Source organism: Mastacembelus armatus, unplaced genomic scaffold (genome assembly GCF_900324485.2).
Source record: "Mastacembelus armatus unplaced genomic scaffold, fMasArm1.2, whole genome shotgun sequence".
Taxonomy (NCBI): domain Eukaryota; kingdom Metazoa; phylum Chordata; class Actinopteri; order Synbranchiformes; family Mastacembelidae; genus Mastacembelus; species Mastacembelus armatus.
This window is the reverse complement of record NW_022872854.1, coordinates 1-22,438: the sequence shown is the minus strand read 5'-3', so window position 1 is coordinate 22,438 and position 22,438 is coordinate 1. Positions and strand designations below refer to the sequence as shown.

The window sequence follows — 22,438 nt, the reverse complement described above, 5'->3', positions numbered from 1 at the left end:
TGGCATTTTGTGTCTGAAATTAACATCAGTTTGGATCATTATATATAAAACAGCAAATTTGCTCCCAAATTTACAATTTGTGCTGTTTATTACTACAAAAGAGTGACAAAAAAGATGTTTCTATAATGTTGACATTTACAACAGTTTTTATATTTTTGTTAATATAAACTGTCATTGTAAGGTGCAGTTTTGTGTGTAACTGCAAAACTAGGTAGTACTATACAAACTGTATTTGATGCATTATTGAACAGAAAATGCAGCAAAAATCCAACAGTCTCCATCAAGAGCTGACACCCGAGTTTCCATCTGCCATTAATCTACCTGAGTCGGTCCAGCATGAGGAATCAGACCAGCCTGCCTGTATACAACTAAATCTAGGTGAGGTTAAGGCCAGCGATGTGTGAGCTGCCATTAGCAATAGAGATGATACGTGACGCTAATAAGATATGTCATTCTCACCTTTTAGATTCTCCATGTGGGCACTGTCCATACAGAAACACTGGAAACAGGGCAGAAAATGTACATCAGTTTCAAAGCGACTCAGGACCTTCCACATGTTCACCAGTGTCTTGCCACTGTCATTCAGCCAAGCGGGAAAAAGTGGAACCGATCCTGAGCCGGCACTGGAAAAAGAAACTTGATGAGAAGGAGAAACCCACGGGCCACTGTGCTGACACGATACAGAGTTCACCTCTTACAGACAAGACTTGGGATCTGACGGTGGATCCTGAACTTGACGGCAGACGAACCATCTCTCGTGGGAGGAAAAGGCAGCTTGAGACTGACAGTTTTATTAAAGTGAAGAGGGTGAAGCAGCAACTGGGAGATGACCAGTTTGAGCCCTCTCCATTCAGGACTCCTCATACACATTCATCTCCACACACTATGGCAATGCAACAGATAAACATCAGTCATTTGAATGTCTTATATCCTAACAGTAGTGGATATAATGTTACCAGAACTCCTAAAGGACTCACTGAGCCAGTGTGGGATGCATACAAAGGAAATGTGCTTCCATTGAGACAAAATGTCCTAAAAGACTATTCATTGAATACCTGCAAAGTAATTAGGATACCCCATCTAACACAGAGGCATAACGAGGCTTTCCCTGGTTTCTTTGCACAGCCTGTTTATGTCCCTCTGGCTTTGAGGCAGCAGGGACAGCTTACGTAAGCAGGAGGGGGTTTCTACGCTCACCTCTTGAGAACAGTCAGCTCAACTACTGTGTATGTCAGCTCCCTCGTCCTGGCTGCCTGGTGACATCCTACCCAGGACCCTGAGTCTCCAGGGTCTGTATATCTAGGCACCACAAATCAGCTATTGTCATGAAAACAATCATACACAGTGTCTTACTGGTCATTGTAGCCTCTGCATTAACTCACTGTTTTGCAAGTAAAAAGCTTCTGATTGTCTCAATTAGTATTACCAAAAGGCAGTTTTACAGGGTTGATCTCTTAGAGTTTGTGTGCACTGCGTGTAATGATTCCCTTGCTAAACTGATTATTTAACTAAATGTTTTTAAAAATGGGTTGTTTCTTAGGTTAAACTAAAAGTTTGAGGTTCTGAGCCAACACACTGGTGTTTAGTGGATATTTAGTGTCTTCAACATATAAATGTTACAATGTTAACATATTGGAAACGATCACGAAGTACAGGCACTGAAGTCAATAGATGTCATTCTCATAGGTTGTTGCTCATAAAATAAACTATGGACAAATTGTGACCTGAATCAACCAACCAACATCACTGTAGCTAAGGCTGGACAATAAATCAATTAGCGTGTGTATGTCCATTTTTTTCTGTTTGCATGAAACTCATCTAAAAACTTAATTCAAAGATTTTCAAAACTACACGTTGTTCTCAGATAACTAGGACAATTTGAGCAATATGAAAAAAGTCACTAGCCAGGCTATTCTCTTAGCAGCACGTCGACAGAGTAATAACACTGGAGGCAGCTGTGCAACAATAACACAATGAAGCACCAGCTGTAGGGCTTTCAGTATGTGTTGTTAAAAAATAAAACAGGTTTTAAATGAAATGATGCACTGCTGTTGAACAGGGAGTTGATAAACAGCTGATGTCCTTACTTTCCTTACTTACTCTACTGGCTGCATCCACCATCACTCAAAGTGCTTGTTGCTTGGCAAAACTCACACGTGCGGGCGTCTCCAAGGAAACGGCAACAGCCTACATTACTGTCAGAACTGCAGAGAATTGCTGGTGTTCAAGTGACAGCGGAGAAAACAAACCTGGGTTTTAAGATTTTAAGACCTTATCGTTCAAAAACAAAAATGAACCAATTAATTCAATTACTTTGATCCCAAGCCCTTCAGAAAAAAAAAAACAAGAAATGCTTACTTTTATATCAAAGATGTATTAAAATTTATCACAGTAAAATATAACAACACTTCAAGGCTACAATAAAAAATAATCTCTGAAATCATGGATGCATCACAGGAAATGGGATATGGTGCGTAAAGACCAATTTGTTCGCAGTAGCGTTTAACTTGATGTAGGTTTTACTGAAAACATTGACCTATTAGAATAAATTAGAGCTGCTATAGTTCCAGTGATGTGTCTGCTGCCAGTTCCACAGCAAATACTAAAATTGACAATTTAATTATTATTATATAAGAGGCCACACTGGACACCTGTGATTTGATCCGGTGTAGAGTGGACAATCAAACCACATCCATGCCAAGACCCCTTGCAACCTCTGTCAGGGCCTGCACAGCTCCAGATGTCCCACTACCATCACAGTCCTCCTGAGACAATCCCCCAGGTTCGTCCTCAATGTGGGGGATGGTGCTCATCACACAGTAGACAGGAGAGTCACTGCCTCTGGGGCTGGGCTGAGATGAAATGTCCCCTCCTCCTGAGAACTCTGAGGAGCACGAGGACGACGAGCTGGAAGAGGGCGATGAGGACCCTGTGGGAGAGCTCCGGCCACTCTCTGGTGTGACTGCAGATCTCTTGTTCCGGTTGCTGCTTTTTGGACGTTTACGAACACTCGGAGGCTTCTTTGCCATGTTCTTCATGATTTCTTTGGTCACTTCCACAGTCTCAAACCGCACCATGTTTACTTTTAGGAAGCCATCGACATCTTTTCGGTATCTATTGAGAAAACAAATGTTTTTACATTAATTAGTTACTCTGAAAGTGCTTGATGCACAACTGATGGATATTAAGCCTGGTTAATCTAAGTAATGGTAATGTTGCATTGACCTGCAGTCATGAAACCAGTTTACTCAGGGAAACCAGGTTACCAAGACACCACATGCACCTGCACTGTTGCACCAGCTTACTCTTGCAGTAAGTGGATACATGCAACAGGCCAGTAATCAGATTTTGCACTATCCTTGGCCTTACTTGGAAGCATACATACTTATTGTACTTGTAGTGATGAAATACACTCAGGAGGGAGTGTCCTGTATTCAGAGAGCTCATACACAATCAGTAGAGGGCAGCTACACCCAATGATTCATTTTTTGCAACGATACTGGTCACAGTAATTCTAACACAGCCTGCAGTCTTTCTTGTGCACATGCAAGTGAAAAAAATATGGCACAAATATGGCATTTATACTTGGACATCCTCCCAACCTGTTGGAGAAGAAATTGTGTGAAGATGTAAATGACAGAGCATCATTTCAATGGTAAGAATGAAAAATAATCATGTGTAGAGGTAGAGAATGGCTTTACTGCCTGTTTTACACTCATGCTAACAAACCTCATGCACTCTCTTGAAATGGTGGCTCATGGTTTGGAAGGTCTGGCAAGAATAATCACAACCCTCCACTGTACAGTGATACACAGTGCCCTCGTTGTGAACCTCTGTGTGCTTTTGTAGATCTCGCTGGTTCTTAAATCTGTAAAAAAAATAAATCAATAAGCAATACTCTATACTATCAATATTTATCATTATTTAAATTACCTTTAATATCTTTGTTTTATAATCAAAAGTTACATTTTTTAAGCATATGAGTACTAAAACCAGAGTTATTGTGTTTAATGTGGGTCCAGTAGTTTTCTGACTGATGCAGATGTGAATAGATATGGCTGCTTGTTGTGGCTCTTTTGTTTGTATTAATTAGAACTTCTGTAACATATTTTAAAATTCCAGTTTCTAAAAAAACAGATCAATTTTAAAATATCCCAGAGACCCTTAAAAGCATGAAAATGACTCCTTTGTGCAGAATCAATTAGTTACAAAAAGGATTTCTCTGTTGTCTGGTAATCCATAAAAGGGTGAAGACTTAGCCTTCATAGAGTCTATTAAACTGTTGTCCATCTATTATCTCTCTTTAGCCTAATTTTCCTTCTATATAGGACTTAAGATAAGTTTACTTTCATCAGGTAATAAATAATAACCTTATTAGTACAGCAGTTCAAAGATGCTCAAACTTGAAACCACTATGTTTCATGCCAAATATGCATGAGAATAGAAGGGGTTGTACATGGGGGTTTTAACTGAATTCCTGATTTTTGACAGTTGCTGACAAGTAAACAATCCAATCAGCTTTTTTCAAGGGCTACCTTTTGTCACAAAAGTCACATGGGAAGGGCCGCTCATCACAGTGACAGAACCTGATATGATCTTCAGAGCTGCCAAAGTAGTGCAGGTCATGTCACAGAAGGGACACTTCACCTGATTCACTAGAGGCAAAGAAACAAGTAATGGGCTTTTTAAGGCAGAGTGCAAAGAGTTGCAGCAATATGGTCGAGACAGAAGTGATGAAGTGTTTATATTTTCCTATAGTTACAGGAGAACACCTGGATAAGACACAAAATTTCATCCTGTCACTGTCACAAAGTTCGAAGCTGTCGAACTAATTAATGAATGAATTAAATGTGACCACTATACAATATTGAAATTACATAAAGTTATTACCATGCTGACGAACATGATCCCTCAAAAGCCTCTCACTGGAAAAAGCTTTGCCACAATGTTCACATACCAGTGACTCTGTTTGAATAAACATATACGTAGAGGTCAGCATGTATGCAACAGATTTAGCACTTCAACAGTCTAAAAACTTCACCTAAACCAAAGTGTCCCTCTCACCCACTGGCTCAGCCTGCCTGTGCAGGTGGTCAAACAGCTTTGTGTTGCTGGAGAACATGCTGCCACATGTAGGACACGCTACAAGTCTCTCCTGAGTGTGGCTCCGCATGTGTTCTCTCAGACGGTACCTGATTTTGAAGAAGGCATCGCAGCCTGCACAGGAGATATGAAACACAGATCATGCCCTGCCACAACGGGAAAAGGTGCACATGTCAGGAAGGTCTGTTTAACTTTATCTGGCTAAGTCATACCTGCCCACTGGCAGAAGAGAAGCCTGCTGTTGCTGTGAGAGAGACTGTAGTTCAGCACTTTCAAACGTGATTGTCCACATGTCGGTAGAACCACTCAGGATTGTTTAATGTACTCTGTATAAAGAAAAGTATTACATTCTATGAAAAATTCAGTCACTGGATGACCAATGAAGAACTTAACTAAAAAAATAAAAAAAATAAAAAATACCTACATCGCAATGCTCCCACTGGCAAACATATCCGTCTGATCCTTCAGGAAACAGGTCGTTGCTGTGTAAGCCCAAGGTTGCAGCTGGGCAGGTCAGGACGGGACTTGAGCAGCTGTGACCCAACAACTTGAGCTTACCGTGGTAGTTGCGAAAGTAAGCGTGGACCTCGAGCTCTGTAGGGCTACCCATGGACAGAAATTCACATCCATTCCAGAGACAAGCATACTCATCTAAACAAGATAGGGAAGGAGTAATCACTGCAATGAAACAAGAAGAGCATCTGCAGAATCATCAGGGAGTCCAGTCATACTGCTGCTAAAAAAACAGAACATAAGCCTAGTGAAAGTAAGATGAAATGCAGGGCTGCTGGATAGCATTGCATTAGTTTTAGCTACAGCAGGTGCACATAATTAATAGGCTGTCTCCCTGTGTTTGTCTCTTTACCTAGTGTCTGCCCACATGCTAATTTAGCCTGGTTGACTTACCTAGCTCCTCCAGGGCATCTTTATCTCCCAGGTAGTCCTTTAAGTGCAGGGACATATGATCGCTCAGCTCCTCCATGGCGTGGCCCCTGAAGCTGCATGAATCCCACTCACACGCCACCTCAAACTTGTCCAGCCTCTTGGTAGTCATCATGATGACAGCTGTGTGCTCAGCTGCTACACACCCGGGCCCCACCGCCTCAACACAAACAAACATAGCTGCTATTTTAACAAGCACACCATGAATAATAAGAGGACAATGGCAGCAGCTATGGAGCTACATCACAGCTAGTTAGAGCTCAGCTTCGTTACGCGTTTTTATTTCACTAGTTAAATAAACAACCAATACGGAGCTAAGTGTTGACTTTGTGTAGTTTAGTGTGTTGTGTCCTTTTCCTAAACAGCAAACCATTCATTTCAGCCGAGTAAGAGAAGAACGCATTTATATTTTAGTGTGAGGTTTTTAACCAGAGACGAATTTTTTCCGACACTTGAGACAGAAAGTTCATAAATGTTTCTTACGAGCAGCTCCTGTGTCTCAGATCCTTCCCTCCTCCGAATTGCTTCTGTTTATTTCCTCCCAGACCGGAACATGTTCTGACTTGTCTGTAATTCAAACTGACAACACCGCCCCCTGCTGGGCCGGAGCCGTATAACACGAGCTCGTCTTAGATCAGAAAAAGTCCGAACTATTTCTGAGTTTCGCTGAGAAAAACAACAAGGCCACTTTTATTGTTATTATTATCATTATTATTATAATAATTATTATTATTATTATTATTATTATTATTAGTAGTAGTAGTAGAAGTAGTATTTATTTATTTTATGTTTATTATCATCATCATCATTCTCATTATTATTATTGATTTATTACTATCATAGCCATCTGTCTAAATTATAAAAAAAACAAACTAAGTATAATATTGTCTTTTTTTCATTTAACTCTTTTATAAACACTTTTTACTAACATACAGTGCTCAGCATAAATGAGTACACCCCCTTTAAAAAGTACTAATTTCAGTACTCAATGAACAAAAGAATCATTTCCAAACTTTTCACAAGGCTGAGTTTTATTGAACACTTATTTAACTCCATAACATGAAATTAAGGTTAATAATCTAACTTAGATCACAAAATCTTCAGTTTTACTCAAATTGGTTGAAGCAAAAATGAATACACCCCGCAACAAAAACTACTACATCTTGTATTTTGTATGAGCAGCATGATTTTTAAGGACAGCACCAAGTCTTCTAGGCATGGAATGAACAAGTTGGCGACATATTGCAACGTCTATCTTTTTCCATTCTTCAAGAATAACCTCTTTTTGAGCCTGGATGCTGGATGGAGAGTGATGCTCAACTTGTCTCTTCAGAATTCCCCACAGGTGTTCGATTGGGTTCAGATCAGGAGACATACTTGGCCATTCAATCACCTTCACCCTGTTCTTCTTCAGAAATGCAACAGTAGCTTTAGATGTGTGTTTTGGATCATTGTCATGTTGGAAAAGTGCACAACGACCAAGTGCACGGAGTGATGGCAGCATCTTCTCCTACAGTACAGAGCAGTACATTGTTGGGTTCATGATACCATCAATGAAATGCAGCTCCCCAACACCAGCAGCACTCATGCAGCCCCACATAAGGACACTGCCACCCCCATGTTTCACTGTAGGCACCTTGCATTTTTCTTTGAAATCCTCACCTTTACGATGCCATACAGTTTTAAAACCATTAGTTCCAAAAACAGTGATCTTTGTCTCATCACTCCAGAGTATAGAGTCCCAGTAGTCTTCACCTTTTTCAGCATGGGCCCTAGCAAATTCTAGGCGTGCTTTTTTGTGCATGGGCTTTAGGAGAGGCTTCCTTCATGGACGATACCCATGCATGCCATTCCTCTGCAGTGTGCGCCGTATGGTGTCACGGGAAACGGTCACTCCAGTTTGGCTTTCTACTGCTTTAGCTAACTGCAGTGAACTTGCATGGCGATTTTCTTCAACCCTTCTCATCAGAAGACGCTCCTGTCGAGATGTTAACTTCCGTGGACGGCCTGGACGTCTCTGTAAGATGGTTGCACTTCCATCTTTCTTAAATTTTTGGATCACTTTTGCTACAGTATTTTGACTGATATGTAAAGCTTTGCTGATCTTCTTGTAGCCCTCACCTTTTTTGTGTAAAGAAATGATTTCCTTTCTCAGATTTTGTGACATTTCTCTTCCATGGGGAGCCATTGCTGACAGTATGAAATGGGAAGGGCTTTTCTTTGTTAAGTAATGTCCTTTTATAGTCACCTCTCTGCTGGACACCTCTTGAATGAATGAATCATTAGACTCACCTGTGGTTGAATGCTTGTCAATTAGAATTTTGTAGTTTTAAGTGTGGCTTTTCTCCTAAGACTATAATTGGGCTCTACTCATTTTTGCAACATGGGCTTGAATGAATTTGTTAGGAAAATCACTTTTGTGTGTGTGCAAATTAACAAATCTTGTTTGCAATCAATGGCCCACATTTGTGGGAGTATTTTGTAGTATAGTATCTCATAGAAAATGTTGATTCTGAAAGGAAACTAAAGGTTTTCTGACAAATGTAGTGGGGTGTATTCATTTATGCTGAGCACTGTAAACCCAATAAACGTATTATTGTATTTATTATACCCATGGATGTGTAAATAGCTGAACATACTATTTTTCACTGCTGTATTTACTTGTAATTTGTATTCCCAATGCTGACCTCTGCACAATATAATCATGTAATGATTGATTGATATATTTTCATCAAAATAGAACCAATGAATCTGTGAATTTATAAATTAGACCAACTTTGGGTTACTGTGACCAAAACAGCCCAAAATCATTTTCCATGTCTATTTTTGGGCTATATTTATGGCCATAACTGATGATTATTATTTGTGATGTAGTCAAATCAAACAACTCATTCATGTTGTTCATATCTGTTTTTGACTCAGAGAGGCAAAGTCCTATGTTTGTCCACAGATTCTTTCAAACTCCACAACTACAAACTGGTAAGAAATTGAACAATTTCTGCAGGAAATAATTTGAGAGGTGTATGATCGACATTTAAAATCCATTAAATAAACCCTGATGAATGGACATTCACAGTTGCATCTGCAGTAGAGCTATGGGTAAGGTCACCAGTTAAACAAACATGCATGTATTTGGTGGGACGAAACCAGAGTACTTGGGTGAAACCCACACAGGCATGAAGAGAACATACCAACTTCACACAGACAGACAGGTTTTGCCAATTTGAATTTTTATTTAGAGTTAATAATTGGATTTTAAACATGCTTACTGTTGGGGCAATTTAGAGAAATTAAAAGTGTTTGGACTGTGGGAGGAAACCGGAGCACCCGGAGAAAACCCACGCAGACACGGGGAGAAGATGGAAACTCCACACAGGAAGATTGGGGTTTAAACCCAGAACCTTCTTCCTGTGAGGGGACAGTGCTATCCACTGCCCCACCCACCGTGCTGCCCTTAATGAATTATTTTTGAAGTAATTGTTAATGGATTTATGTTTGTGATGCTGATGTTTAGGTTTTCACAGCATATTTTGGTTTGCAAATTGTCTCAAGTCAAATTTCCACTGTGAAGAGTCATTTTCTGTTTTTCAACTTTGTGGTTTCCTGATCCCCAGAAAGTGGCGGATTTGTTTCCAGAATGAACTTTCTTTTTCATAATCTGGATGATCTCTGCAGAGACTCAGTCTTCTCTGTGACTGCAGGATCAGAGAGGGGATTAGGGAGGGATTCCTCCTGACTGCACAGGTTGTCTTTGTGCTTCACCTCAGCCCCTCTCCTCCTCCTCCTCAGGCTTCTCCTCAGCCTCCTCCTCCTCCTCTCCTCAGGCCCTCCTCCTCCTCAGTCCTCCGCCTCCTCCTCCTCCTCTCCTCAGGCTTCACCTCAGCAGCCCTCTCCGCCTCCTCCTCCTCCTTACTCCTCAGCCTCTCTCCTCCTCAGGCTTCTCCTCAGCCTCCTCCTCCTCCTCCTCCTCCTCAGGCTTCACCTCAGCCTCCTCCTCCTCCTCCTCAGGCTTCTCCTCAGCCTCCTCCTCCTCCTCAGGCTTCTCCTCAGCCTCCTCCTCCTCCTCCTCCTCAGGCTTCTCCTCAGCCTCCTCCTCCTCCTCCTCAGGCTTCTCCTCAGCCTCCTCCTCCTCAGCCTTCTCAGGCTTCTCCTCAGCCTCCTCCTCCTCAGCCTTCTCAGGCTTCTGGTCAGCCTTCTCAGGCTTCTGGTCAGCCTTCTCAGGCTTGTCCTCAGCCTTCTCAGGCTTGTCCTCAGCCTTCTCAGGCTTCTCGTCAGCCTTCTCAGGCTTCTCGTCAGCCTTCTCAGGCTTCTCGTCAGCCTTCTCAGGCTTGTCCTCAGCCTCCTCATTCTCCTCAGCCTTCTTCAGCTCATTAAAGAGTTTCTGGTTGAGTGATGTTTGAAGGTGGAGTCGAGTTTTCAGCTGCACCACCTTTCTCTGAAAGTGCCACACTTTCTGACTGTGGTTTTCCTGGAGGGTTTCGATCTCCTCTGCCATCTTTAGACGAAGGGTGTCCTGCTCAGCCTTCAAGGTGTTGATCAGGTGCAGGTCCTGTGTCTGCCTGTCAGCATGGGACTTGTGTGCCTCCTCAAGCTCCCGCTGAAGGTTGTCAGCCTGCTGCCTGGCTGTGAGAACATCAGTTTCATACCTCAGTTTGACCTCATGGTATGAAGCTCTGATCCTCTCCAGTTCTTCTTGGAGAACCTTGTTCTTCTCCTTCTCCACCTGGAGCTCAGCTTCAAACTTCTCTTGGCTGATGATATGTGCCACTTGCAGCTCCTCATAATCTTGCTGAAGCAGTTTCTTCTCCTTTCTCTTGATATTATTTCTCACTTGGGTGGCGATGTTTGAGGCGCTGAGGGCTTCTGCATCGCTGTATTTCTGCAGCCTCTCCAGCTCTTTACGTGTTTCTTTTTCCCTGTTGATGTACATTTCTTTCAGGGTCTTCTGTTTGGTCAGTTGTTTTCTTGTGTCCTCCAACTCTTCGCCAAGGTGGATCCTCCAGTTTCTTTCTTTAGTGAACAGGTAATTAAGCCTCCCGATTTCCTGGTGAAGTGCATTGCACTCCATCCAGGTGACCTGATACCTATCAGGTACCGGTCCACAGGGTCTCCTGTTTTGGAGCCTAGGGTTGTAATTGGCCATTTTGTATCTGGTAGAATCAGATATTCTGGAACAGTGTAGGTTGTCTCTGAACAGATGCTGTCTGTAACAGTTACAGGTTGTAGTTTTCTCTTCACAGTTGTGTGTCACTTGCTGAACGGTTTGAAATGGATGACTGACAGAAAAGCTGCACTTTTACAAGGAGACCTGATGATGTCATATTTTCATTCTATTTGCTTTCATCTTTTTTTTTTTTTTAATGTTTACATTCAAAACCACACTCTGTCATTTATGCAGTAAAGTGGTTTACAGGCAATTGTTATTATTATTAAATTAATTTAATAATTAATTGTATCCATCCATTTTCTATAACCGCTTATTCCTTAACCAGAGTCACAGGGATCTGCTGGAGCCTATCCCAGCTCTCTTTGGGTGAAAGGCAGGGGTACACCCTGGACAGGTCACCAGTCCATCACAGGTGTTTTTCTTCATGAAATTAACTTAAAAAAAAAAAAAAAAGAAGAATTAAACAAACAAACAAAAAACATCCAAATTCTATACTGTCTTATATTTCATACACAATGAAACAAATGTATGTAACAAGCCAGACAAGTCTTTTAGAGGGGGCAGAGCTTAGACAGCTCACTGATATTCTTTTTTTTTTTTTTTTTACATCAATTAGTTACTCTGAAAGTGCTTGATGCACAACTGATGGATATTAAGCCTGGTTAATCTAAGTAATGGTAATGTTGCATTGACCTGCAGTCATGAAACCAGTTTACTCAGGGAAACCAGGTTACCAAGACACCACATGCACCTGCACTGTTGCAACCAGCTTACTCTTGCAGTAAGTGGATACATGCAACAGGCCAGTAATCAGATTTTGCACTATCCTTGGCCTTAACTTGGAAGCATACATACTTATTGTACTTGTAGTGATGAAATACACTCAGGAGTGAGTGTCTGTATGTCAGAGAGCTCATGACACAATCAGTAGAGGGCAGCTACACCCAATGATTCATTTTTTGCAACGATACTGTCACAGTAATTCTAACACAGCCTGCAGTCTTTCTTGTGCACATGCAAGTGAAAAAAATATGGCACAAATATGGCATTTATACTTGGACATCCTCCCAACCTGTTGGAGAAGAAATTGTGTGAAGATGTAAATGACAGAGCATCATTTCAATGGTAAGAATGAAAAATAATCATGTGTAGAGGTAGAGAATGGCTTTACTGCCTGTTTTACACTCATGCTAACAAACCTCATGCACTCTCTTGAAATGGTGGCTCATGGTTTGGAAGGTCTGGCAAGAATAATCACAACCCTCCACTGTACAGTGATACACAGTGCCCTCGTTGTGAACCTCTGTGCGCTTTTGTAGATCTCGCTGGTTCTTAAATCTGTAAAAAAAAATAAATCAATAAGCAATACGCTATACTATCAATATTTATCATTATTTAAATTACCTTTAATATCTTTGTTTTATAATCAAAAGTTACATTTTTTAAGCATATGAGTACTAAAACCAGAGTTATTGTGTTTAATGTGGGTCCAGTAGTTTTCTGACTGATGCAGATGTGAATAGATATGGCTGCTTGTTGTGGCTCTTTTGTTTGTATTAATTAGAACTTCTGTAACATATTTTAAAATTCCAGTTTCTAAAAAAACAGATCAATTTTAAAATATCCCAGAGACCCTTAAAAGCATGAAAATGACTCCTTTGTGCAGAATCAATTAGTTACAAAAAGGATTTTCTGTTGTCTGGTAATCCAATAAAAGGGTGAAGACATTAGCCTTCATAGAGTCTATTAAACTGTTGTCCATCTATTATCTCTCTTTAGCCTAATTTTCCTTCTATATAGGACTTAAGATAAGTTACTTTCATCAGGTAATAAATAATAACCTTATTAGTACAGCAGTTCAAAGATGCTCAAACTTGAAACCACTATGTTTCATGCCAAATGCATGAGAATAGAAGTGGTTGTACATGGGGTTTTACTGAATTCCTGATTTTGACAGTTGCTGACAAGTAAACATCCAATCAGCTTTTTTCAAAGGGCTACCTTTTGTCACAAAAGTCACATGGGAAGGGCCGCTCATCACAGTGACAGAACCTGATATGGATCTTCAGAGCTGCCAAAGTAGTGCAGGTCATGTCACAGAAGGGACACTTCACCTGATTCACTAGAGGCAAAGAAACAAGTAATAATGGGCTTTTTAAGGCAGAGTGCAAAGAGTTGCAGCAATATGGTCGAGACAGAAGTGATGAAGTGTTTATATTTTCCTATAGTTACAGGAGAACACCTGGATAAGACACAAAATTTCATCCTGTCACTGTCACAAAGTTCGAAGCTGTCGAACTAATTAAATGAATGAATTAAATGTGACCACTATACAATATTGAAATTACATAAAGTTATTACCATGCTGACGAACATGATCCCTCAAAAGCCTCTCACTGGAAAAAGCTTTGCCACAATGTTCACATACCAGTGACTCTGTTTGAATAAACATATACGTAGAGGTCAGCATGTATGCAACAGATTTAGCACTTCAACAGTCTAAAAACTTCACCTAAACCAAAGTGTCCCTCTCACCCACTGGCTCAGCCTGCCTGTGCAGGTGGTCAAACAGCTTTGTGTTGCTGGAGAACATGCTGCCACATGTAGGACACGCTACAAGTCTCTCCTGAGTGTGGCTCCGCATGTGTTCTCTCAGACGGTACCTGATTTTGAAGAAGGCATCGCAGCCTGCACAGGAGATATGAAACACAGATCATGCCCTGCCACAACGGGAAAAGGTGCACATGTCAGGAAGGTCTGTTTAACTTTATCTGGCTAAGTCATACCTGCCCACTGGCAGAAGAGAGCCTGCTGTTGCTGTGAGAGAGACTGTAGTTCAGCACTTTCAACGTGATTGTCCACATGTCGGTAGAACCACTCAGGATTGTTAAATGTACTCTGTATAAAGAAAAGTATTTACATTCTATGAAAAATTCAGTCACTGGATGACCAATGAAGAACTTAACTAAAAAAATAAAAAAAATAAAAAATACTTACATCGCAATGCTCCCACTGGCAAACATATCCGTCTGATCCTTCAGGAAACAGGTCGTTGCTGTGTAAGCCCAAGGTTGCAGCTGGGCAGGTCAGGACGGGACTTGAGCAGCTGTGACCCAACAAACTTGAGCTTACCGTGGTAGTTGCGAAAGTAAGCGTGGACCTCGAGCTCTGTAGGGCTACCCATGGACAGAAATTCACATCCATTCCAGAGACAAGCATACTCATCTAAACAAAGATAGGGAAGGAGTAATCACTGCAATGAAACAAGAAGAGCATCTGCAGAATCATCAGGGAGTCCAGTCATATTGCTGCTAAAAAAACAGAACATAAGCCTAGTGAAAGTAAGATGAAATGCAGGGCTGCTGGATAGCATTGCATTAGTTTTAGCTACAGCAGGTGCACATAATTAATAGGCTGTCTCCCTGTGTTTGTCTCTTTACCTAGTGTCTGCCCACATGCTAATTTAGCCTGGTTGACTTACCTAGCTCCTCCAGGGCATCTTTATCTCCCAGGTAGTCCTTTAAGTGCAGGGACATATGATCGCTCAGCTCCTCCATGGCGTGGCCCCTGAAGCTGCATGAATCCCACTCACACGCCACCTCAAACTTGTCCAGCCTCTTGGTAGTCATCATGATGACAGCTGTGTGCTCAGCTGCTACACACCCGGGCCCCACCGCCTCAACACAAACAAACATAGCTGCTATTTTAACAAGCACACCATGAATAATAAGAGGACAATGGCAGCAGCTATGGAGCTACATCACAGCTAGTTAGAGCTCAGCTTCGTTACGCGTTTTTATTTCACTAGTTAAATAAACAACCAATACGGAGCTAAGTGTTGACTTTGTGTAGTTTAGTGTGTTGTGCCCTTTCCTAAACAGCAAACCATTCATTTCAGCCGAGTAAGAGAAGAACGCATTTATATTTTAGTGTGAGGTTTTCAACCAGAGACGAATTTTTTCCGACACTTGAGACAGAAAGTTCATAAATGTTTCTTACGAGCAGCTCCTGTGTCTCAGCTCCTTCCCTCCTCCGAATTGCTTCTGTTTATTTCCTCCCAGACCGGAACATGTTCTGACTTGTCTGTAATTCAAACTGACAACACCGCCCCCTGCTGGGCCGGAGCCGTATAACACGAGCTCGTCTTAGATCAGAAAAAGTCCGAACTATTTCTGAGTTTCGCTGAGAAAAACAAGAAGGCCACTTTTATTGTTATTATTATCATTATTATTATAATTATTATTATTATTATTATTATTATTATTAGTAGTAGTAGTAGTAGTAGTATTTATTTATTTTATGTTTATTATCATCATCATCATATTCTCATTATTATTATTATTGATTTATTACTATCATAGCCATCTGTCTAAATTATAAAAAAACAAACTAGTATAATATTGTCTTTTTTTCATTTAACTCTTTTATAAACAGTTTTTACTAACATACAGTGCTCAGCATAAATGAGTACACCCCCTTTAAAAAGTACTAATTTCAGTACTCAATGAACAAAAGAATCATTTCCAAACTTTTCACAAGGCTGAGTTTTATTGAACACTTATTTAACTCCATAACATGAAATTAAGGTTAATAATCTAACTTAGATCACAAAATCTTCAGTTTTACTCAAATTGGTTGAAGCAAAAATGAATACACCCCGCAACAAAAACTACTACATCTTGTATTTTGTATGAGCAGCATGATTTTTAAGGACAGCACCAAGTCTTCTAGGCATGGAATGAACAAGTTGGCGACATATTGCAACGTCTATCTTTTTCCATTCTTCAAGAATAACCTCTTTTTGAGCCTGGATGCTGGATGGAGAGTGATGCTCAACTTGTCTCTTCAGAATTCCCCACAGGTGTTCGATTGGGTTCAGATCAGGAGACATACTTGGCCATTCAATCACCTTCACCCTGTTCTTCTTCAGAAATGCAACAGTAGCTTTAGATGTGTGTTTTGGATCATTGTCATGTTGGAAAAGTGCACAACGACCAAGTGCACGGAGTGATGGCAGCATCTTCTCCTACAGTACAGAGCAGTACATTGTTGGGTTCATGATACCATCAATGAAATGCAGCTCCCCAACACCAGCAGCACTCATGCAGCCCCACATAAGGACACTGCCACCCCCATGTTTCACTGTAGGCACCTTGCATTTTTCTTTGAAATCCTCACCTTTACGACGCCATACAGTTTTAAAACCATTAGTTCCAAAAACAGTGATCTTTGTCTCATCACTCCAGAGTATAGAGTCCCAGTAGTCTTCACCTTTTTCAGCATGGGCCCTAGCAAATTCTAGGCGTGCTTTTTTGTGCATGGGCTTTAGGAGAGGCTTCCTTCATGGACGATACCCATGCATGCCATTCCTCTGCAGTGTGCGCCGTATGGTGTCACGGGAAACGGTCACTCCAGTTTGGCTTTCTACTGCTTTAGCTAACTGCAGTGAACTTGCATGGCGATTTTCTTCAACCCTTCTCATCAGAAGACGCTCCTGTCGAGATGTTAACTTCCGTGGACGGCCTGGACGTCTCTGTAAGATGGTTGCACTTCCATCTTTCTTAAATTTTTGGATCACTTTTGCTACAGTATTTTGACTGATATGTAAAGCTTTGCTGATCTTCTTGTAGCCCTCACCTTTTTTGTGTAAAGAAATGATTTCCTTTCTCAGATTTTGTGACATTTCTCTTCCATGGGGAGCCATTGCTGACAGTATGAAATGGGAAGGGCTTTTCTTTGTTAAGTAATGTCCTTTTATAGTCACCTCTCTGCTGGACACCTCTTGAATGAATGAATGAATCATTAGACTCACCTGTGGTTGAATGCTTGTCAATTAGAATTTTGTAGTTTTAAGTGTGGCTTTTCTCCTAAGACTATAATTGGGCTGTACTCATTTTTGCAACATGGGCTTGAATGAATTTGTTAGGAAAATCACTTTTGTGTGTGTGCAAATTAACAAATCTTGTTTGCAATCAATGGCCCACATTTGTGGGAGTATTTTGTAGTATAGTATCTCATAGAAAATGTTGATTCTGAAAGGAAACTAAAGGTTTTCTGACAAATGTAGTGGGGTGTATTCATTTATGCTGAGCACTGTAAACCCAATAAACGTATTATTGTATTTATTATACCCATGGATGTGTAAATAGCTGAACATACTATTTTTCACTGCTGTATTTACTTGTAATTTGTATTCCCAATGCTGACCTCTGCACAATATAATCATGTAATGATTGATTGATATATTTTCATCAAAATAGAACCAATGAATCTGTGAATTTATAAATTAGACCAACTTTGGGTTACTGTGACCAAAACAGCCCAAAATCATTTTCCATGTCTATTTTTGGGCTATATTTATGGCCATAACTGATGATTATTATTTGTGATGTAGTCAAATCAAACAACTCATTCATGTTGTTCATATCTGTTTTTGACTCAGAGAGGCAAAGTCCTATGTTTGTCCACAGATTCTTTCAAACTCCACAACTACAAACTGGTAAGAAATTGAACAATTTCTGCAGGAAATAATTTGAGAGGTGTATGATCGACATTTAAAATCCATTAAATAAACCCTGATGAATGGACATTCACAGTTGCATCTGCAGTAGAGCTATGGGTAAGGTCACCAGTTAAACAAACATGCATGTATTTGGTGGGACGAAACCAGAGTACTTGGGTGAAACCCACACAGGCATGAAGAGAACATACCAACTTCACACAGACAGACAGGTTTTGCCAATTTGAATTTTTATTTAGAGTTAATAATTGGATTTTAAACATGCTTACTGTTGGGGCAATTTAGAGAAATTAAAAGTGTTTGGACTGTGGGAGGAAACCGGAGCACCCGGAGAAAACCCACGCAGACACGGGGAGAAGATGGAAACTCCACACAGGAAGATTGGGGTTTAAACCCAGAACCTTCTTCCTGTGAGGGGACAGTGCTATCCACTGCCCCACCCACCGTGCTGCCCTTAATTGAATTATTTTTTGAAGTAATTTGTTAATGGATTTATGTTTGTGATGCTGATGTTTAGGTTTTCACAGCATATTTTGGTTTGCCAAATTGTCTCAAGTCAAATTTCCACTGTGAAGAGTCATTTTCTGTTTTTCCACTTTTGTGGTTTCCTGATCCCCAGAAAGTGGCGGATTTGTTTCCAGAATGAACTTTTCTTTTTCATATCTGGGATGATCTCTGCAGAGACTTCAGTCTTCTCTGTGACTGCAGGATCAGAGAGGGGATTAGGGAGGGATTCCTCCTGACTGCACAGGTTGTCTTTGTGCTTCACCTCAGCCTCTCCTCCTCCTCCTCTCCTCCTCAGACTTCTTCCTCAGCCTCCTCCTCCTCCTCCTCCTCAGGCTTCTCCTCAGCCTCTCCTCCTCCTCCTCCTCCTCCTCAGGCTTCACCTCAGCCCGCCTCCTCCTCCTCCTCCTCCTCCTCAGGCTTCTCCTCAGCCTCCTCCTCCTCCTCCTCCTCCTCAGGCTTCTCCTCAGCCTCTCCTCCTCCTCCTCCTCCTCAGGCTTCACCTCAGCCTCCTCCTCTCCTCCTCAGGCTTCTCCTCAGCCTCCTCCTCCTCCTCAGGCTTCTCCTCAGCCCTCCTCCTCCTCTCCTCCTCAGGCTTCTCCTCAGCCTCCTCCTCCTCCTCCTCAGGCTTCTTCCTCAGCCTCCTCCTCCTCAGCCTTCTCAGGCTTCTCCTCAGCCCTCCTCTCCTCAGCTTCCTCAGGCTTCTCAGCCTCTCAGGCTTGTCCTCAGCCTTCTCAGGCTTCTCTCAGCCTTCTCAGGCTTGTCTGCTCAGCTCTCAGCCTTCTCAGGCTTGTCCTCAGCCTTCTCAGGCTTGTCCTCAGCCTTCTCAGGCTTGTCCTCAGCCTTCTCAGGCTTGTCCTCAGCCTCCTCAGGCTTGTCCTCAGCCTCCTCATTCTCCTCAGCCTTCTTCAGCTCATTAAAGAGTTTCTGGTTGAGTGATGTTTGAAGGTGGAGTCGAGTTTTCAGCTGCACCACCTTTCTCTGAAAGTGCCACACTTTCTGACTGTGGTTTTCCTGGAGGGTTTCGATCTCCTCTGCCATCTTTAGACGAAGGGTGTCCTGCTCAGCCTTCAAGGTGTTGATCAGGTGCAGGTCCTGTGTCTGCCTGTCAGCATGGGACTTGTGTGCCTCCTCAAGCTCCTGCTGAAGGTTGTCAGCCTGCTGCCTGGCTGTGAGAACATCAGTTTCATACCTCAGTTTGACCTCATGGTATGAAGCTCTGATCCTCTCCAGTTCTTCTTGGAGAACCTTGTTCTTCTCCTTCTCCACCTGGAGCTCAGCTTCAAACTTCTCTTGGCTGATGATATGTGCCACTTGCAGCTCCTCATAATCTTGCTGAAGCAGTTTCTTCTCCTTTCTCTTGATATTATTTCTCACTTGGGTGGCGATGTTTGAGGCGCTGAGGGCTTCTGCATCGCTGTATTTCTGCAGCCTCTCCAGCTCTTTACGTGTTTCTTTTTCCCTGTTGATGTACATTTCTTTCAGGGTCTTCTGTTTGGTCAGTTGTTTTCTTGTGTCCTCCAACTCTTCGCCAAGGTGGATCCTCCAGTTTCTTTCTTTAGTGAACAGGTAATTAAGCCTCCCGATTTCCTGGTGAAGTGCATTGCACTCCATCCAGGTGACCTGATACCTATCAGGTACCGGTCCACAGGGTCTCCTGTTTTGGAGCCTAGGGTTGTAATTGGCCATTTTGTATCTGGTAGAATCAGATATTCTGGAACAGTGTAGGTTGTCTCTGAACAGATGCTGTCTGTAACAGTTACAGGTTGTAGTTTTCTCTTCACAGTTGTGTGTCACTTGCTGAACGGTTTGAAATGGATGACTGACAGAAAAGCTGCACTTTTACAAGGAGACCTGATGATGTCATATTTTCATTCTATTTGCTTTCATCTTTTTTTTTTTTTTAATGTTTACATTCAAAACCACACTCTGTCATTTATGCAGTAAAGTGGTTTACAGGCAATTGTTATTATTATTAAATTAATTTAATAATTAATTGTATCCATCCATTTTCTATAACCGCTTATTCCTTAACCAGAGTCACAGGGATCTGCTGGAGCCTATCCCAGCTCTCTTTGGGTGAAAGGCAGGGGTACACCCTGGACAGGTCACCAGTCCATCACAGGTGTTTTTCTTCATGAAATTAACTTAAAAAAAAAAAAAAAAGAAGAATTAACAAACAAACAAAAACATCCAAATTCTATACTGTCTTATATTTCATACACAATGAAACAAATGTATGTAACAAGCCAGACAAGTCTTTTAGAGGGGGCAGAGCTTAGACAGCTCACTGATATTCTTTTTTTTTTTTTTTTTACATCAATTAGTTACTCTGAAAGTGCTTGATGCACAACTGATGGATATTAAGCCTGGTTAATCTAAGTAATGGTAATGTTGCATTGACCTGCAGTCATGAAACCAGTTTACTCAGGGAAACCAGGTTACCAAGACACCACATGCACCTGCACTGTTGCAACCAGCTTACTCTTGCAGTAAGTGGATACATGCAACAGGCCAGTAATCAGATTTTGCACTATCCTTGGCCTTAACTTGGAAGCATACATACTTATTGTACTTGTAGTGATGAAATACACTCAGGAGTGAGTGTCTGTATGTCAGAGAGCTCATGACACAATCAGTAGAGGGCAGCTACACCCAATGATTCATTTTTTGCAACGATACTGTCACAGTAATTCTAACACAGCCTGCAGTCTTTCTTGTGCACATGCAAGTGAAAAAAATATGGCACAAATATGGCATTTATACTTGGACATCCTCCCAACCTGTTGGAGAAGAAATTGTGTGAAGATGTAAATGACAGAGCATCATTTCAATGGTAAGAATGAAAAATAATCATGTGTAGAGGTAGAGAATGGCTTTACTGCCTGTTTTACACTCATGCTAACAAACCTCATGCACTCTCTTGAAATGGTGGCTCATGGTTTGGAAGGTCTGGCAAGAATAATCACAACCCTCCACTGTACAGTGATACACAGTGCCCTCGTTGTGAACCTCTGTGTGCTTTTGTAGATCTCGCTGGTTCTTAAATCTGTAAAAAAAATAAATCAATAAGCAATACTCTATACTATCAATATTTATCATTATTTAAATTACCTTTAATATCTTTGTTTTATAATCAAAAGTTACATTTTTAAGCATATGAGTACTAAAACCAGAGTTATTGTGTTTAATGTGGGTCCATAGTTTTCTGACTGATGCAGATGTGAATAGATATGGCTGCTTGTTGTGGCTCTTTGTTTGTATTAATTAGAACTTCTGTAACATATTTTAAAATTCCAGTTTCTAAAAAAACAGATCAATTTTAAAATATCCCAGAGACCCTTAAAAGCATGAAAATGACTCCTTTGTGCAGAATCAATTAGTTACAAAAAGGATTTTCTGTTGTCTGGTAATCCAATAAAAGGGTGAAGACATTAGCCTTCATAGAGTCTATTAAACTGTTGTCCATCTATTATCTCTCTTTAGCCTAATTTTCCTTCTATATAGGACTTAAGATAAGTTACTTTCATCAGGTAATAAATAATAACCTTATTAGTACAGCAGTTCAAAGATGCTCAAACTTGAAACCACTATGTTTCATGCCAAATGCATGAGAATAGAAGTGGTTGTACATGGGGTTTTACTGAATTCCTGATTTTGACAGTTGCTGACAAGTAAACATCCAATCAGCTTTTTTCAAAGGGCTACCTTTTGTCACAAAAGTCACATGGGAAGGGCCGCTCATCACAGTGACAGAACCTGATATGGATCGTCAGAGCTGCCAAAGTAGTGCAGGTCATGTCACAGAAGGGACACTTCACCTGATTCACTAGAGGCAAAGAAACAAGTAATAATGGGCTTTTTAAGGCAGAGTGCAAAGAGTTGCAGCAATATGGTCGAGACAGAAGTGATGAAGTGTTTAGTATTTTCCTATAGTTACAGGAGAACACCTGGATAAGACACAAAATTTCATCCTGTCACTGTCACAAAGTTCGAAGCTGTCGAACTAATTAAATGAATGAATTAAATGTGACCACTATACAATATTGAAAATTACATAAAGTTATTACCATGCTGACGAACATGATCCCTCAAAAGCCTCTCACTGGAAAAAGCTTTGCCACAATGTTCACATACCAGTGACTCTGTTTGAATAAACATATACGTAGAGGTCAGCATGTATGCAACAGATTTAGCACTTC

At 41.1% G+C, this 22,438-nt stretch overlaps 1 protein-coding gene and 2 pseudogenes across 1 annotated transcript; all 3 read right to left on the bottom strand.

Moving 5' to 3' along the window:
* Positions 1 to 2,353: 2,353 nt before the first annotated feature.
* LOC113137775 (histone H4 transcription factor-like) lies at positions 2,354 to 6,598 on the bottom strand (annotated as a pseudogene).
* Positions 6,599 to 11,586: 4,988 nt separating this feature from the next.
* On the bottom strand, positions 11,587 to 15,271 carry LOC113137773 (histone H4 transcription factor-like; annotated as a pseudogene).
* Positions 15,272 to 20,323: 5,052 nt separating this feature from the next.
* LOC113137774 (histone H4 transcription factor-like) lies at positions 20,324 to 22,429 on the bottom strand. Its single transcript, XM_026319592.1, has 4 exons — positions 22,307 to 22,429; positions 21,945 to 22,065; positions 21,147 to 21,285; positions 20,324 to 20,383 (listed from the first exon to the last, which is right to left on the bottom strand). Exons 1-4 carry the CDS (start codon positions 22,413 to 22,415, stop codon positions 20,372 to 20,374), a joined length of 381 nt encoding a protein of 126 aa, XP_026175377.1. The 5' UTR covers positions 22,416 to 22,429; the 3' UTR covers positions 20,324 to 20,371.
* Between the last annotated feature and the right edge of the window lie 9 nt (positions 22,430 to 22,438).

What these genes read in the sequence shown, in the direction of transcription:
- LOC113137774 (XM_026319592.1), bottom strand. Translation starts at nt 22,415, where the DNA reads ATGCTGACCTCTACGTATATGTTTATTCAAACAGAGTCACTGGTATGT. An exon ending in GGATCATGTTCGTCAGCATG is followed by an intron (nt 22,066 to 22,306) that starts GTAATAACTTTA and finishes CTTTGCCTCTAG; the next exon opens with TGAATCAGGTGAAGTGTCCC. An exon ending in TGTGACTTTTGTGACAAAAG is followed by an intron (nt 21,286 to 21,944) that starts GTAGCCCTTTGA and finishes TTTTTTTTACAG; the next exon opens with ATTTAAGAACCAGCGAGATC.